General features: G+C 46.3%; 1 protein-coding gene across 2 annotated transcripts in view; it reads right to left on the reverse strand.

The window, feature by feature from the left end:
- LOC121549658 (receptor-type tyrosine-protein phosphatase mu-like) overlaps positions 1–18136 on the reverse strand; it is a 294543-nt gene that overhangs the window by 169655 nt on the left and 106752 nt on the right. Inside the window, exons 3-6 of one of the 2 annotated variants that reach the window (XM_045210375.1) lie at positions 13512–13789; positions 8086–8164; positions 5655–5770; positions 2249–2423 (exon numbers count right to left, since the gene is read on the reverse strand). In XM_045210375.1, the coding sequence (XP_045066310.1) occupies positions 2249–2423; positions 5655–5770; positions 8086–8164; positions 13512–13789 (648 nt within the window). Of the gene's footprint in view, positions 1–2248; positions 2424–5654; positions 5771–8085; positions 8165–13511; positions 13790–18136 lie in introns of those variants that run through there. The other variant, XM_041861450.2, reaches the window with a different exon arrangement.

Consider the following 18136-nt stretch of genomic DNA (forward strand, 5'->3'; position numbering starts at 1 on the left):
GAGTAAGCAAGCAGCGAGCCATGTGGACTGGACTGGAGAGGCACTATGAACTAAACACAGCTGTGCCTTTAGATAGCACCTGCTGCTAGCCACACCCTCCCAGTGGTCACAGGGCCCTACCCTAAACAGACTATATATAGAGTGTTACTGGCTGGTCGGTCCCCGTGCAACCCAACCCCTAAGCCCGCACAGTTCCCCAGATGACTTCCAACTGGTCCCTGTCCCATGGGCTGTGGAAGCTCATGTACACTCTCCTTCTGGGTCCCATTATGAGTGTGGTGAAGTGATTATGGTTCAATATTTGGAGAGGGGTTAGAAAATGGAGTCAGAGAGATGTTGGACGTTCTGTGAGCACGCTTGTCGTTGCTAGTGTGGCAGGGCTAGCCATGCACACCTTGGAAAGACTGGGTGTCGAGGGAGGAGGACATGGTACGTTAAGCCTGTAGCAATTATTATTATTATTTTTTTACATCTGTGAGATTGACAAACAGTCGTTATAACTCCAGGCAGTGATATTACTACTAAATGGTTCAAGAAAGGGAGCTTTTGTTCATCCTATCAGATCATATAATGTCCTTTACCTGGCAGTAGGTAGAGTACCAGGTGGATAATATATCCTATCAGATCATATAATGTCCTCTACCTGGCAGTAGTTGTATAGTAATGTCCCTCCCTGGGAACTGATGGGCCATGTGGGGGTTTAACAATACAATGTGAATGATTTATAACCCCAGCCATTCCTCTACATGCCTCAGGTCAGCCTTGTTAACCTCAGGCTCAGTCCTATATGCCCACAGCTGGGTTTGTATTTGATAGGGATGTGAGAAGAGCGGCCATCGTACGTTCCTCTACACAACCAGATTTACTATGTCACAGCAACGTGCCAAGGCTCATTTGCATTGACAGGCCAGTTTATTAGGTACACCCATCTAGTACTGGGTCAGATCCCCCCTTTGCCTCCAGAACAGCCTGAATTCATCGGGGAATGGTGGCGTTGCTCAATTGGTATCAAGGGACCTAACACCATTACACCACTGCCACCAGCCTGTATCGTTGACACCAGACAGGATGGGGCCATGGACTCATGCTGCTTATGCCAAATCCTGACTCTGCCATCAGCATGACGCAACAGGAAATGGGATTCGTCAGACCAGGCAATGTTTTTCCACTCCTTAATTGTCCAGTGTTGGTGATCGTGTGCCCACTGGAGACGCTGATAGGAGTGGAACCCAATGTGGTCGTCTGCTGCAATAGCCCATCCGTGACAAGGACCGACGCGTTCCGAGATGCCGTTCTGCACACCACTGTTGTACTGCGCCGTTATTTGCCTGTTTGTGGCCCGCCTGTTAAATTGCATGATTCTTGCCATTCTCCTTCGACCTCTCTCATCAAATAACTGTTTTCGCCCACAGGACTGCCGCTGACTGGATGTTTTTTGTTTGTCGCACCATTCTAGGTAAACCCTACACATGTCGTGAGTGAGATACTGGCCGGCCATTTCTGAGATACTGGAACCGGAGCGCCTGGCACCGACGATCATACCACGCTCAAAGTCACTCAGGTCACTCGTTTTGCCCATTCTAACGTTCAATCGAACAGTAACTGAATGTCTCGATGCCTGTCTGCCTGCTTTATATAGTCTGTAGGAGCTAACCATTTTCGTGAACGGGGTGGTGTACCTAATAAAAAGTAGAACATGCACACACACACACTCCTCTGACACATTGTCAGTGAGGCCGCCGCCGGAGCCTGCTGCACACAGAGACAGAGTGTGCTGGTGGAAACACGCAGGGCTATTTGAGAGTGATTGACAGGTCTCTATCTGGCAGTCCAGGATTATAGCTATCCCTCACACTGAGCTGGCTGAGAGAGACATTTAGAGTACAATAGAGGCCAATCACTGAGGCTGAACCTGAGCAATGGAGATTAGAGAGAGGGAGGCCCACTCCTGGATATAATGACAGACTGGCTTGTGATTGCGAGCATGCTTAATTTGGGAGTGGTTAAAGAAATTAACTAAATTAAATATCTATTATAGTTGATTAAAAGTCAATGTGAAAAGTTATTTCATAACTCTTTGGCTCTTAAACATAGATAGTGTATGCATAGGTGTAACCCTAACATGCACAGTATCCTGTACAGTGTATACTGCCTCAGTAGTCTCTGACGTAACACCTATTTGTGTAGGAAACTTTACCTGTCTTTTTGGCAGGTCAATATTAAGAGGCACAAGCAGAACGTGACTTACGTTTGACAGTCAGGTCGGCATAACTGGACACGCCCACGCCCTTGTTTGAGTGGACAATGCAGCGGTAGCGTCCAGAGTCTTCCTTAGTGGTGTTCTCCACGTCGAACGTGGCGATGTAGCGGCGGGAGTTCACCGGCTTGGTCGCTCTCATCGGGGCCTGTCTCCCTCCGATACCCTGGTAGGAAAATACACAGCAACACACGGTCATGTAAATGTACATTACAAACACCTTCCCCATCCAAACTGGTTCCTCTCATTCGACAGATGACAAATTGAGTATTTTGCACTGACTCTTGTTAAACTTTGTTTATGAACTCAACACTGCCAGTATGGTGTAGACTAGAGTACAGTAGATTGTACTGCAGATTGAAGCAGTATACTGTAGACCTAGTGAAGAGTGCCTGCGGGCTATGGGGTCTAACACCATGGCTGCCGTTCTCCCTGTGCTAATCAGCAGGTTTACACATTCCGCTGGTGTGTTTATGTACGGGAGAGGAGTACGGGGCTGCCTGGCAGGCAACGCTAGTCTAGCCCACCTGGGAAAAGGCATCGGTGCAGAGGGTCACAGAGAGGTCAAACTGAACCGTTAACAGTCCAATATTTAGATGGGAGAGAGAACGACAGACCAGACAGATATCCTCCTGGTCTTTATGTTAGGGGAGATATCCTCCTGGTGTTTTCTTTATGTTAGGGGAGATATCCTCCTGGTCTTTATGTTGGGGGAGATATCCTCCTGGTCTTTATGTTAGGGGAGATATCCTCCTGGTGTTTTCTTTATGTTGGGGGAGATATCCTCCTGGTCTTATATTAGGGGAGATATCCTCCTGGTGTTTTCTTTATGTTGGGGGAGATATCCTCCTGGTCTTTATGTTAGGGGAGATATCCTCCTGGTGTTTTCTTTATGTTATGGGAGAAATCCTCCTAGTGTTTTCTTTATGTTAGGGGAGATATCCTCCTGGTGTTTTCTTTATGTTAGGGGAGATATCCTCCTGGTCTTTATGTTAGGGGAGATATCCTCCTGGTGTTTTCTTTATGTTAGGGGAGATATCCTCCTGGTCTTTTTGTTAGGGGAGATATCCTCCTGGTGTTTTCTTTATGTTAGGGGAGATATCCTCCTGGTGTTTTCTTTATGTTAGGGGAGATATCCTCCTGGTGTTTTCTTTATGTTAGGGGAGATATCCTCCTGGTGTTTTCTTTATGTTAGGGGAGATATCCTCCTGGTGTTTTCTTTATGTTAGGGGAGATATCCTCCTGGTGTTTTCTTTATGTTAGGGGAGATATCCTCCTGGTGTTTTCTTTATGTTAGGGGAGATATCCTCCTGGTGTTTTCTTTATGTTAGGGGAGATATCCTCCTGTTGTTTTCTTGTGATGCATGAAACTGGAAGAGGGGGTCAAACACAGCTTAGGGCAATACCATGAGAGGTGTGTCAGCTGTGTGTGTGTTTGTCTGCTGGTCTGTTTGGTGAGAGAGAGGGACAGAGGATCCTGTCAGCGAGAGCCGCTCTGTATGGTCTTCTCTCTGCGCCCCGGCTTCCTCACAGCCGTCACCACACACACACACACACAGGCCGACAAAACCACACACACACACAGGCCGACAAAACCACACACACACACAGGCCGACAAAACCACACACACACACACACACAGGCCAACAAAACCACACACACACACACACACACACCGACAAAACCACACACACACCGACAAAACCACACACACACACCGACAAAACCACACACACACACAGGCCGACAAAACCACACACACACACACACACACACACCGACAAAACCACACACACACACACACAGGCCGACAAAACCACACACACACACACAGGCCGACAAAACCACACACACAGGCCGACAAAACCACACACACAGGCCGACAAAACCACACACACACAGGCCGACAAAACCACACACACACACAGGCCGACAAAACCACACACACAGGCCGACAAAACCACACACACAGGCCGACAAAACCACACACACAGGCCGACAAAACCACACACACACACACACACAGGCCGACAAAACCACACACACACACAGGCCGACAAAACCACACACACACACAGGCCGACAAAACCACACACACACACACAGGCCGACAAAACCACACACACACGCCGACAAAACCACACACACACACACAGGCCGACAAAACCACACACACACACACACACACACACAGGCCGACAAAACCACACACACAGGCCGACAAAACCACACACACAGGCCGACAAAACCACACACACACCGACAAAACCACACACACACACAGGCCGACAAAACCACACACACACACAGACCGACAAAACCACACACACACACAGACCGACAAAACCACACACACACACAGGCCAACAAAACCACACACACACACACAGGCCGACAAAACCACACACACACACAGGCCGACAAAACCACACACACACACCCATGCCAGATGGGGGCCATTTGTTTGTCAGGAATATTTCTTCATTACTGTCACCAGGGGGGATTTCACTTAATGCTTAGTGTTTCATCTCCAGCCTTAACAAGGATGAAAGGCATTAGTTAACGGATAACACACTGATCTACCTCACACACTGTCAACCTACGGATAACACACTGATCTACCTCACACACTGTCAACCTACGGATAACACACTGATCTACCTCACACACTGTCAACCTACGGATAACACACTGATCTACCTCACACACTGTCAACCTACGGATAACACACTGATCTACCTCACACACTGTCAACCCCACGGATAACACACTGATCTACCTCACACACTGTCAACCTACGGATAACACACTGATCTACCTCACACACTGTCAACCTACGGATAACACACTGATCTACCTCACACACTGTCAACCTACGGATAACACACTGATCTACCTCACACACTGTCAACCTACGGATAACACACTGATCTACCTCACACACTGTCAACCTACGGAAACACACTGATCTACCTCACACACTGTCAACATACGGATAACACACTGATCTACCTGACACACTTTCAACCTACGGATAACACACTGATCTACCTCACACACTGTCAACCTACCGATAACACACTGATATGCCCTCATTAGCTAGGTAGAGGTCTGTTCAGAGTAGGACCCTCATTTAGGTAGGTAGAGGTCTGTTCAGATTAGGGCCCTCATTAGGTAGGTAGAGGTCTGGATCTTTCCGCTCCACAGTAATGTCATGGAGAAAGGTGGAAAACACAGAGCCTCTCATTTCAGGTCCAGAGGTCAACCAAGGTTCAAGAAGATGTGCCATACACAATGAGTCTGGTAATGGCAGTTTGCCTTCATGTGACACCAACACTGTGGCACTAAGGATCTAAAATGACCCCATAGGACTGTTTAAGGTCAAAATGGACTCGCCTGTAACCAGAGGTTGTGGCTGACTTGTGGTCGACCGTTGACTGTGCACTGGAAAGTGGCGGTCTGCCTGGCGTTGACCTCTACACCTTTGATGTGGAGGAAGTGTGGGGTGTTCACTGCAAAAGAGATATACATACATGAATAACCAAAGCCATATTAAGCATGCTAAATACAGTATATGCATGTATTGTTGTCTCATCCACTATCAGTTGAATTTAGTTTGAGTCTAACGTTTTCATTCCATTCATATTGAGCATACCGTGGTTAAATTGAGTCGTTTTTTTCTTCAGAATTTCCATTTCTCAATCTATCCAGTAGGCCGGGCTTGTATATGGCATCTGCCGCAAGTCATACTAAACGGCCTATTATCCTTTAATCCCACCAAAAACAAATCACATTTCTTCTCTGTCGACGTTGGCCTAACCTTGGTCTGATCTCTTGAGCCACGCGGGGAGAAATCTGACGAGATTCAATCACAAAATGGATTCCATACTTTTTTTTTTTAGCTTCTTCCCAGGAGGAGTCTCTGGGACAGCATTTTCAATCAGGATATTACAGTGGTGAGGAGGAGGTCAGGAGGCAGGGAAACAAGCCATGGTGAAAATATTGTAGCCGGGGGAAGTACAAACCTGTCGAATCTCTCCAGAGTTCAAGGATATTAGAAGAAAGTTTTCACAGACGCAACAATAGCGGGGGAAAGGCGAGTGGGGTGGGGGGGTAGGGGTCAGGTAGCAGATCAAAACAGGGCCATATAACGTGGCCAAAACCAAAAATGTCTCGCCCCTGTGTTCAGAGATCCCTGCGTTTTTGCGGTGTAATGGGGTAATGTAAGATTAATAAAGTTCATATTCAGTTTAGAGTAATTAACAATGCATATTAGCATATTTATATGTTTTCCCTTTCTGTAATACAATTTATTTCCAGTGTTCTATTTGTGACACTCATTTGTGTATGGGTTGATGGTCACGATTTGTTACTGAATGTTATGGAATGCGCTCATATCTGTTGACAGTGATTGACGCCAGACTGGAGGTACAAGGACCCTGATTGTTATTGTATTCTGTGAAACACGGCTGATTCTGTAGCAGCTGATGTTGTGAGTTCCTACAAGCCTCTCAGCGGCTGTTTCCAGAACATTGGTGCTGTGAGATTAGAACGTAACAGCCTGCTTAGTGAAGGCCAGTTAGACATTTTCTCTGCTTCTGTGCTGGACGTGCCTCCCTGTTGCAACTTATAATTAAACTGGATTGATTTTGATTGACTTCATCAATGACTTCTCTCCTTTCTTTTTCCATCTTGAAATTCCCATTACAGAGATCAATACATGCTTCCTTGTAGCCTTGTTGATACGGTGTGTTTGTGTGTGTGAAGGGGGGTTGTCCCCTTAATAGTCCACTAGCTGAACTAACAACAAAGCCGACATAGCTGGGCAATCTGACTCAATTTGAATGTCTAATGGAAGTTGGATCACCACCTCACTAACGCAGGGATGAAAGTCCATGCTAATCAAATTATGGAAAGGACTTTTTAATTAGCTCCCCCTTGTCTCTCCGTGTGGGCGGGCCCTGGCGGGCTACGACCTTGATTCTGATATCTGAGACGAGGTACACTACAGTACACGCCACGGAACTCTGCAGGTAGGCAATTAAAACAGCTCTTGTGAAGTAACGCGGCAGCCCTGATATCTTCCAGCTCAGCACTCCCCCAGTCTTTGGAGCTGAGGGCTAATGGTATTGCCTTGCTTCACCTGGAAAACAAAATGTGGACCAGGACCAAACTCAAAAAGAAGTCAACGTTCTCATGAGGCTAAGTACCTCTCTTTGTAATCTGTTGAGTGCCCTTGGAAAGTCACACACCACTCTACCCAGTGACGTTGTTAATAAAACACAACTAAACAAAACTGAAATGTGATGAAGAAAAATGTGAGATGTTTCCTCGTGTTTATATCTTCAGTCAACATAATGTGCGCGGTGTGAGGGCCGTATCTACACACTCTGAATCATCACACATTCTTTGTGGAGTGGTGTTCCTCGGCACCTGCCTACATGGCTAAGCAGATCTGGGCGTTCTATCAGAGGCAATTAGCCTAGCTTACTCACACGGAATTTCACAAATCTGGGGGAGGATTGTGTATCAGGGGGTCTTTCCTGGGGAGGAGAAGAATGACAGGAAGCTTGCTCCCCTCCCCTTTTTTTTGCCTTTGTCTCACTGGCTGTGTAGTATATTCTGGCTTTATTCATGTCACAGGATGAGCTGTGGGGTGGGGGGTGGGGGGGCTGAAGAGTGACAACCCAGTGACATGGGACAGGACTACATTTACATTTAAGTCATTTAGCAGACGCTCTTATCCAAAGCGACTTACATTTAGTGAGTACATACATTTTTCATACTGGCCCCCTGTGTGTGTGTGTGTGTAGCAGCGGAGACTTACTGCACTGGTGGCCTTGCAAGATGATGCCCTTGATGGCCAGTAGGCCTCGTTGTCCTGTGCTCACCGCCTCAAAGACAATCTGCAGAGGGGAGGAGAGAAAGAGTGGGGGGTGAGAGGTTGGCAGTTGGCACAAACATAAAGAGCATCCCTAGTGCACTTACTGTGATCTAGAAAGCTGGCCATAGAGAAGGCTCCTAACCTCCCAGTGCTCTACACAGTCCCCATCACGGATTTAAAAGCATTGGATGGGTGTAAGCATCGGTTGGAGACGGAACGTGCAAGTGCACAGAAAATAGTCAGAGATGGCTCCTGTGCTTCCATTCACTGTATGTTGAGTGAGGGAGAAGCTGGCAGCTGGAACAGTTTAAGGAGTCGAGGCGCTAAGGCTCCAAACATGGGGCATGAGTTAAGGGGCTGGGGAGAGAGGATTGGGTTACTGTTACATGGATCTTTTCCTTGGCCTGCGTCTATGATGACTGGGTCTATTTATATTCCTGAATCATGGCTTCCAGAGAGCATGCGTTAGCTATGAGGCAAGTTCTATGGGTTGGATTCCCAGTTCCTCCTCTTTATAGGATCTTCTTTATCGGTGTTGTTTCAGTCTGAATGGAATTCAACCATGTTTTCACTGCTGGTGTGAGAAAAAGTTTGAGGATGCACTCATCATAAAGATACAACCTTAACCATTTGAAAGTAAAAGTAAACATTTCCCAGTAGAGTGATGTCTGCTCCTCCATATCCCAGTAGTGATGTCTGCTCCTCCATTTCCCAGTAGAGTGATGTCTGCTCCTCCATTTCCCAGTAGACTGACGTCTGCTCCTCCATTTCCCAGTAGAGTGATGTCTGCTCCTCCATTTCCCAGTAGACTGATGTCTGCTCCTCCATTTCCCAGTAGTGATGTCTGCTCCTCCATTTCCCAGTAGAGTGATGTCTGCTCCTCCATTTCCCAGTAGAGTGATGTCTGCTCCTCCATTTCCCAGTAGAGTGATGTCTGCTCCTCCATTTCCCAGTAGAGTGATGTCTGCTACTCCATTTCCCAGTAGAGTGATGTCTGCTCCTCCATTTCCCAGTAGAGTGATGTCTGCTCCTCCATTTCCCAGTAGAGTGATGTCTGCTACTCCATTTCCCAGTAGAGTGATGTCTGCTCCTCCATTTCCCAGGGGTAGGACATTTACATTTACATTTTAGTCATTTAGCAGACGCTCTTATCCAGAGCGACTTACAGTTAGTGAATACATATTTTTTTTATACTGGCCCCCCGTGGGAATTGAACCCACAACCCTGGCGTTGCAAACGCCATGCTCTATCAACTGAGCTACATCCCTGCCGGCCATTCCCTCCCCCATCCTGGACGACGCTGGGCCAATTGTGCGCCGCCCATGAGTCTCCCGGTCGCGGCCGGCTGCGACAGAGCCTGGATTCGAACCAGGATCTCTAGTGGCACAGTTAGCACTGCGATGCAGTGCCTTAGACCACTGCGCCACTCAGGAGTACATGTAGGAGGGGGGAGGGTAGTGGTATAGAGTCTGTCTGGAGTCAGGTTGTCTGTATCTGTGTTCTTTCTTAACGGCTGCACCTGCGAGGGAATATACAGTGCCTTCGGAAAGTATTCAGACCCCTTGACTATTTTCCAATTTGTTACATTACAGCCTTATTCTAAAATTGATTTTTTTTTTCTCCCCTCATCAATCTACACACAATACCTCATAATGACAAAGTAAAGGTTTTTATAAGTTTTTGCTAATTTATTAAAGATTAAAAACTGAACTATTCCTCAGTACTTTGTTGAAGCACCTTTGGCAGCGATTACAGCCTCGAGTCTTCTTGGGTATGACGCTACAAGCTTAAAATACCTGTATTTGGGGAGTTTCTCCCATTCTTCTCTGAAGATCCTCTCAAGCTCTGTCAGGTTGGATGGGGAGTGTTGTTGCACAGCTATTTTCTGTTCTCTCCAGAGATGATCGATCGGGTTCAAGTCCGGGCTCTGGCTGGGCCACTCAAGGACATTCAGAGACTTGCCCCGAAGTCACTCCTGCGTTGTCTTGGCTGTTTGCTTAGGGTCATTGTCCTGTTGGAAGGTGAACCTTCGCCCCAGTCTGAGGTCCTGAGCGCTCTGGAGCAGGATTTCATCAAGGATCCCTCTGTACATTACTCCGTTCATCTTTGCCTCGATCCTGACTAGTCTAAAAACCTGTTTTCGCTTTGCCATTATGGAGTATTGTGTGTAGACTGCTGAGGATTTTATTTTATAATAATTTTATCCATTTTAGAATAAGGCTGTAATGTAACAAAATGTGGAAAAAGGGAAGGGGTCTGAATACTTTCCAAAGGCACTTTAATGTGCCGCGTCAGCGCTGTTGAATTACCACGGTGACAGATCGAGAGGGCCGAATCAGGTTCTCACACTCCTGACCTTGCGGCCCACTTCAGAGGATTTCTGCTTACATTCCTTGTTATTCATTATTCACTGTGGATTTATTCCTCGTGTCACTATTTCTATTATTAGTATTTTCTCTTTATCTCTGCATTGTTGGAAAAGGACCCATAAGTAAGCATCACCTGTTGTTAATGAAGCACTTGACAAATACAATTTGATTTGTGATGTATTAGAAATCTAAACAGATTACGTCCCAAGGACACAAATCAACTTAGAGGAGATAGCAACGCTATAGGCCACGCTTTACTTCCTGCTCCCATTCTACCCATGATTCTGTTCAAACTCCTTCAATACTTTACATTACATTTTAGTCATTTAGCAGACGCTCTTATCCAGAGCGACTTGCAGGAGCTATTAGGGTTAAGTGCCTTGCTCAAGGGCACAGACAGATTTTTCACCTAGTCGGCTCGGGGATTAGAACCAGCGACCTTTCGGTTACTGGCACTACGCTCTTGAACACTAAGCTACCTGCCGCCCTCACGGTGAGGTAGACAGCACCCTATTCCCTATATAGGGCCCTTGTCAAAAGTAGTGCACTATATAGGGAATAGGGTGCCATTTAGGATACAGACCATAACTGTGTGCATGCATCCCTCATACCAGTCTGATGCCCAAAGCCCAGAACTGGATGTCTAAATGATCTTTACTCCACTCCTCAAGCCTACCACATTAGCTGAAGTAGGATGTATTGTTGAGGGGCCATACCTAGTCCAATGGAACCTGCTTAAAAATGGCCTTTCCTGTGTGTGTAACCAAGGAGGACCCAACCGCACCAGTCCCAATGCACTGTAACCAGAGAGGATCAAAAGGAGAGTGATTAGCCACAACATTGTGGAGCTGAGGCCAAACGAGATGCCTTTATTAAAAACCATTCAAATGGGTTTTAGACTTCCGTCCTTCTCCCCCCTCCCTCTCTCTCTCGCTTCCTTTTGAGCGATGGCAGACGCCTCGGCCGCTAATTACGCCTTTACGACCGCCTAATTTTCAAAAAGGAAATGAAAAGTAAACACCAGCGTGCGAAATGTCACGACGTGACGCAGAGGTGATTAAACCACAGGTTGTTAATGTTTGTCGCCGTGGTGATGCTAAGCAACCTGCTCGACCCCGTCGGACCCCCAAACATCCCTCCTCCTCCCCGCCCTCCTCATGTGTTTTGGTTCAGCTCCTTCATTAGCTGCACCTCGTTAATGAGCTCAATTAGCCATGACAACGTTCATGTGGTTAGCGGGTGCTGGAGAACTAGGTTTGCTTTTCTTTTGTATAATGCGTAATCTAAAGTGAGTAGTGGTCCTCTGGTGTTTGTGTATTTCTGTATATTACTTTACTTCACTTTAGTGGAACTTCAGATTCTCCACATCTTTTACAAAATGTCTTGTCACTAAGTTTTTGAAACTTCCTAAGAACAAAAGGCTGATCTCATGCATAATAACAGACGTAGAAGAGATGACCCTCCTGGCTCTCTCACCCACTCGCTCACCCTCCCGGCTCGCTCACCCTCCCGGCTCGCTCACCCTCCCGGCTCTCTCACCCTCCCGGCTCTCTCACCCACCCGGCTCTCTCTCCCACCCTCCCTCCCTCTCATCCCTCCCTCATTAAATAGTTATGCTGTGTTCCTTTACAGTTCAACTGGTAATTGTGATTGTCTAAAAATGGAATTGGAATAACAGAGCAGGCGGAGATGAACAATGCAAAATGTCAGGATCAAGTTCAGAGTGTGCCGGGCTGGGGAAGAAAATTACCATATTCGAAATGCAAGGCGTAATCAATTTAAAGTTTCTCAAGAGCGACCCAAACATTGCTATGGAACAAGACCTGTGCTGATGGACTTGCATTGTAAACAGAGGGAAGAGAAAACCATACGCTGTAATTACAAAATAAGAGACAAAGTAAGTTCTGTATCCCAGGTGGTTTTCATTTTAACAAACAGTTAAATATACTATGCAATTACAGAAACCCCTTAATTACTTGCTACATTGCTAATTGTGTATTGAGCTTTTGAAGATGACACTTTTCCAGTGTTGATCTCAGGGGGTAACAAGAAGTCACAATTTTGCATTCCTCGCAAATTATGCTCAGTTTCGTTTCTCGGGATGGCAGAAGAGAGAGAGAGAGAGAGAGAGAGAGAGAGAGATGCTCCTTCTGCCTAGTGCCTCTGTGAAACAGATGGAGGTGATTTCTCTGGGGAACGTGGAGATGTATTTATCACTCTTTACCACCAGTCTCTCTAAGGAAAACCTCACAGGCGTGTGTGTTTACATTGTGTGACAAAACGTGTCTAACAGCGAACACTGTGTGTTAGTGGGAGGATGGCGCGTCCCCAACCCCCCTCCACATACACACCACCAGTCTTCAATCTGAGGGTCATCCGTGGGGCAGATGACATATTGACTGGCTTACATGCCGGGTCGCTCAGCACACACTGGCAACGCTGACCCTGTGTGTGTGTGTGTGTGTGTGTCTGTGACCCTGTGTGGGAGGAAACCAAACATTTGGCGTGAGCGTAAATTTCCTGGGCTGGAAATCCACAGCGCCGCAGCCTGACGGCACGAGAAAATATTGGAGAGTGATGCTAGAAAGTGGTTTGACCTCCAGAGACCTTGGGAGATTGTATCTACTGTACTGCCATAGAGCTGCACTGACAAAACATGGACACTGACAGAGTTGAATATTATTATGCCATGCTAATGAAGGGTGTTTAAAGATGGATCTCTTGCTGGGACATGTCTGGGGTCTGATGGGTTCTCATCTCCACCCATGTTACCGCTACATCAGTCTGGATGTACAGCCCCCCCAGAGCAAAACAACACTCTACTGTTTCCTAACTGGCCACAGTACAACAGGACTTTGACTTGAACAAAACCTTACATTTCCTGAACAGTAGGGCCCTTAAAGACAACCCTACCCCCTGTTCTATGTGCCCCTTTTATAGCCCCTCTCTATCCCTAGCCCCGGCCCTAGCCCCATCTTACTAACCCCCATCCCATCTCACCTGGTAGAAGTTAGGCCAGAAGGTACTGACAGCCAGTTCCACCTGGCGCCAGGTGGGGTAGGCGGGCCTCGAGGCGTTCCACACGGGGATGCCCAGCGGACTGTTGTTCTCCTTGACGTAGATGTTGAGCTGGCCCGGGTTGGCACCCTCGCGCTGGCCCGCCACGTAGTACTGGAAGATGAGGCAGTGGGTGTCGTTCTCTTTGAGCTGGGGCATGAGCAGCTGGGCCTTCTGGCCCGAGGAACGTCCGCTGGTGTTGACCATCATGAAGGCCGAGCCTGGGGGGGGGGGGGTGGTTAGTCAGTGAAACCTCTACTGAACACATTAATACCTATAGATGACATGAATAAACTTGACTAGAAATCAAGTGTATTTAAGATGCCACCGATTCAAACTGAGTATTAAATGAGCGTGAGTTGCACCGCTAAATTCGGACAGTTATTTATGTCTTAAATATGAATTAGACAGGGCAGGTCATTAGGTGAGGTAATCCAGTACACACAGTTTCTGAACGGCCATGTCATGAACACATTTGACAGTTGGAGGTAGATACAGTAAAATAGGTGCTGCTTTCAATGATTTACGTATGGCCTAATCAGCAGGCTACGTGTTTGTAGAAGATAACCTGGCCAGCTGTTGGATTCAGAGACAGGAAATATGACCTCAACACGTCGAACACAGCACATACTGTACGTTAATTACTGTATCCAAGCCTTCATGATGGTGGTCTACCACTGCTGTGATTACGGCGACACTGACTCAAGGTTTGCTGATACTTTAACACAGCCTGTATCCGTCATAACAAGACCATGACAAAGGAAGATAGAAGGGAAGAGAAGATGTCCGCCTCAGTCAGAACAACAGTTCATGAATAACCACAACGTGACATTAAGAGAACCTCTCCCATTCTGGCAACCCATGCCGAATAGCGACTCAGTCATAGAAATAGAATGAATAGAAAAGGCATCCCCATTCAAGTTGCCATGGTTAGAGGTTCCAAGCCTGTTCTATTCATTCTATTTCTATGGGTCCTCTCTGTGGACAAAGCACTGAAAGACCCTGGCGCTCTCTCAGCTCATTTAAAGGGCCTTTCAACACTTTTTTAAAAATGGACAAAAAGCGGAGCGTGGTGTTTGTTTAACTGCAAAAGGCCCTCGGCCGTTGCTCTGGCTCATCTACTAGGTGTTCATCATCTACACAGACTGGTATTCTGGAGCTGAGATGCAAGTCTAGATCTCTCTCTACAGTAGTTACTGTATATGCCGATTGTTGTTTCTTTCTAAAAAAAATTAGAGTGATGTACAAAACTAAATAAGAGTGATGTACAAAACTAACAGGGAGATAAGAGTGTGTAGTAGAATGTACGGCCCACCAACAATCAGAATTCTCATTGAAATTCTCCTCACTAAGTGCAGTATGCCCAAATAGCACTGTGGCAAATCTCAAAGTCTCAAGTGTCACTAATGTACACAGCTCCATTACCTCTATTTATATATTTTTCAGAAACCCTGCATTTCCTTACTGAAGGTTCAGTTGCTAACATCCCCCGTCATGCCCTAAAAGCCTAGATGATGGGGAGAGTGAAGGATTTGGGAGGGGGGGTCATAGAGACCCCAGGCACACTGATCCTGAGTGGAGAAGAGAACAAGGGGAGGGGCCACTTTGTCCCTGGCCTCCCTTCCCCACTTCCATTAAAGCCTGGAGAACGCGCTCTGCCATGGCAACGTTGAAGTGCCTAGCACATAGGGCTTCAGCTTCTCATTGGCAGAACTCATTAGTCCATTTGTGTGCCGGCGTTGGCCTTTCAGGGCTAGAGTGCAGAGCGGAAGGAGGAGTGGGAGGAATCGATACGGTCTGGAGGTAGTGAAGGGTACACTATGGACAAATCCAGTAGCAACAAATGGACGCCCTTGACCATACCAATTTTTGGGATTGAGGGCCGTTATTGAAAAAGTTCTCAAATTCTAATTACCAAGCCAGTACCTAAGATGGTGAAAGGGTTGGTGAAACAAGAAGAGTTAGCTTTGAATGGAAGTCTGATGATGATTGGAGGACCATGTTGGGGCAAAGACTGTTGTTTATTTAGTCCACTTTAAAACAGAGCTGTGGCCTTAAACATTCAACCTCTTCCTACTGTTTACAATGCTCGGAAGGATCTGAGGCCTTCAACCTAAAAGTGCCATCTACTCAGGTGGTGAGCAAGAGAGACGTTGAAGAGCTCTATACATGCAACCAGTTTGTGCTTAACAAGCATATGATCAGATGTTCTGCTGCTGTACACAAGTTTCACTGTAGTTGTCGCTCCAGCTTGTCATCCAAGGTGAGTCAGTCTCTCACGCCAGGGTCCTCCGCCGGACTAGCTTCCTCTATATAATTACACAGAAAACTACGATCCAATGATTTACCTCTCTCCCTAGCTGTAGTATTAATAAGACAGAGGCTCTTGACCTCAAAAAGCTCAGATGACACCTCTCTGTCGCCCCTGGCGATGGACACACTAGTACATCTGACGATGATAGCGACCAAGCTCGAGGCACAGCACCGGTTCCCATGGCCACCAGATCACCGGCGTCAACGATTTCTCCCAATTAATTTCATATTACAATGTTTCTGGCATGGCTGCTGGTTGTTAGTACACAGGGAGACTGAGGAGTATTGAGCTGGGTCATTATAAAGTATGTTGGCAAGTTCATTGCCAAGATAAAAATAACAAAATGGTGTTTGTAGATACAGTTTAGGAGAGTGGTCCAATGTACCATTTTCTTGACAGCCTTATCAGAAAAGCGCTGCTTCCTCAAGGGATTCAGTCTTTCATAACTCATAAATTAACTTCCATCTCCAATCCTTGACATGATATCTAAACTACGCCTTTTAATTAATAGAGTCCTCACTAATGTGCCTTCAGAGAATAGCGTTAAGCTGCATGTTAGCCTTCCGTTTGGTGTCTAGCCAACAGGTATATGCCTGTCATTAGCATAACTCCTGTACAACTTTGCCATGATCAGAAGCACCATTTTTTTCCTTTCCAACTCACTTGTATATTTATCCACAAGAAAAGAGGGACACCCTTTCATAAGGTGGCACATTCTCTTCCTGGTTTCATTGAACGACTACTGAAACATCAGAGCACTTTCAAGGGATTGTTTGCCCCTTTCATGTTGTCCTTTATCTTTCTCTTCTGATATACGTTTTATTTTCAGAGCTGTCATATTCCAGAGGGAAAAGAAACAGCCGAGACAAGGAGGCAATGTTGCGCCATTTGAATTTCATAGACAAAAGTTGAGGCTCCCTAGGAGAAAGACTATGGGGTGCTCAAGGTCATATGAAGTGATATGGGGTCCTACAACATAAAGTGTTCTGTTTCTTCAAGACTCCGTTTCACCTACACCACACTGCTTGTGCTGATATAGGCATGTCATTTGTTCAAATAAGTTGTTTTACTGCTAACAATGTTTGAGTATTTTGTTACGATCAATTATTCACCCCCTGTATTTCCAGGTGGCATGAAATTAAATCTTCTGACTATACAAGTATCTTCAGTTAGCTCAACACAACAGTATTTGGAGTATAAAAGTTGCATGAGACCAAGTTAACACACTTCCGATTTCACTCAACTTTGCATTTGTGTCACTTATAATGCTCCATCCATTCACGGTTCTTGTTAAAACCTTGTTGTTGTGCTGTGTGTGTTAGTTATGATCTCAGGTATCAGCCTCCTCTATTGCCAGGTGGTCTGGACCTGAATGCAGTTGCTAAGCTCTATACACTTGAGAGCCTTTTGTGGCACCTACCATGTGAGAAATTTTAAAAAAGCTCTGCTTTCTAAAAATTGCAATGACGCCTGCATTCTAACTAATGGAGTTGGCATGGGAAGAATATTACACACCTGGCATGTGCCGTTCCTGTCCCTCAGAGTAATACAACTGTATTTTTCACCCTTGAAAATAAAGGAGGCTATCTGTTGGCGATATGTCTGCTCCAAGTATTCTGTCACCCAATCAGGAGCATCTTTTGTATTGTTGCGCTGAATGATGACACTCGCTAACTGACACAGATGAGTTTACCCTTGGTGCTCAAGGATTGCCGGAGAGCAGGGTCTTATTTATCACGAAATACACAGAGGTGGGTAGAGAGACCGTGGGCGTTTGGCGCCTGAGCGTCCGCCAAGGGTGAAATCACCAGCATGGTGAGAGAGGGAGGAATCCATTGTCAGTCTAGTGCCAGTCGACTGCCTGAACACGTGTCATTACATTATATCGGTATCCTCACTTTGGAAATAAACCTAAACACACCTCAGGCAGCGAGCGGTGAGACATACTGTATGACCCTTGCCATTCGTACCAGTAGTGAAAAACATCAGCTAGCCTGTGTGTGTGTGTGTGTGTGTGTGTGTGTGTGTGTGTGTGTGTGTGTGTGCAAGATTCCTTGTCAGCTGACGTTTATTTCTCCTTTATCTTTCCCCTCATTGGAAACAGAAGAATGACCGTTTAAAATGAGTCAAACACAGATTTGAGAGTCAAACACAGATTTGCCGGAATCCACATTTTCCCTACGGCCACAAATGATCGTGCAGCAATCATTTTCTGGTGGGATGATGAGCAAAGATACAGATTTCTTTCCTCTCT

This window comes from Coregonus clupeaformis, chromosome 34 (assembly GCF_020615455.1).
Source record: "Coregonus clupeaformis isolate EN_2021a chromosome 34, ASM2061545v1, whole genome shotgun sequence".
Classification (NCBI taxonomy): Eukaryota; Metazoa; Chordata; class Actinopteri; order Salmoniformes; family Salmonidae; genus Coregonus; species Coregonus clupeaformis.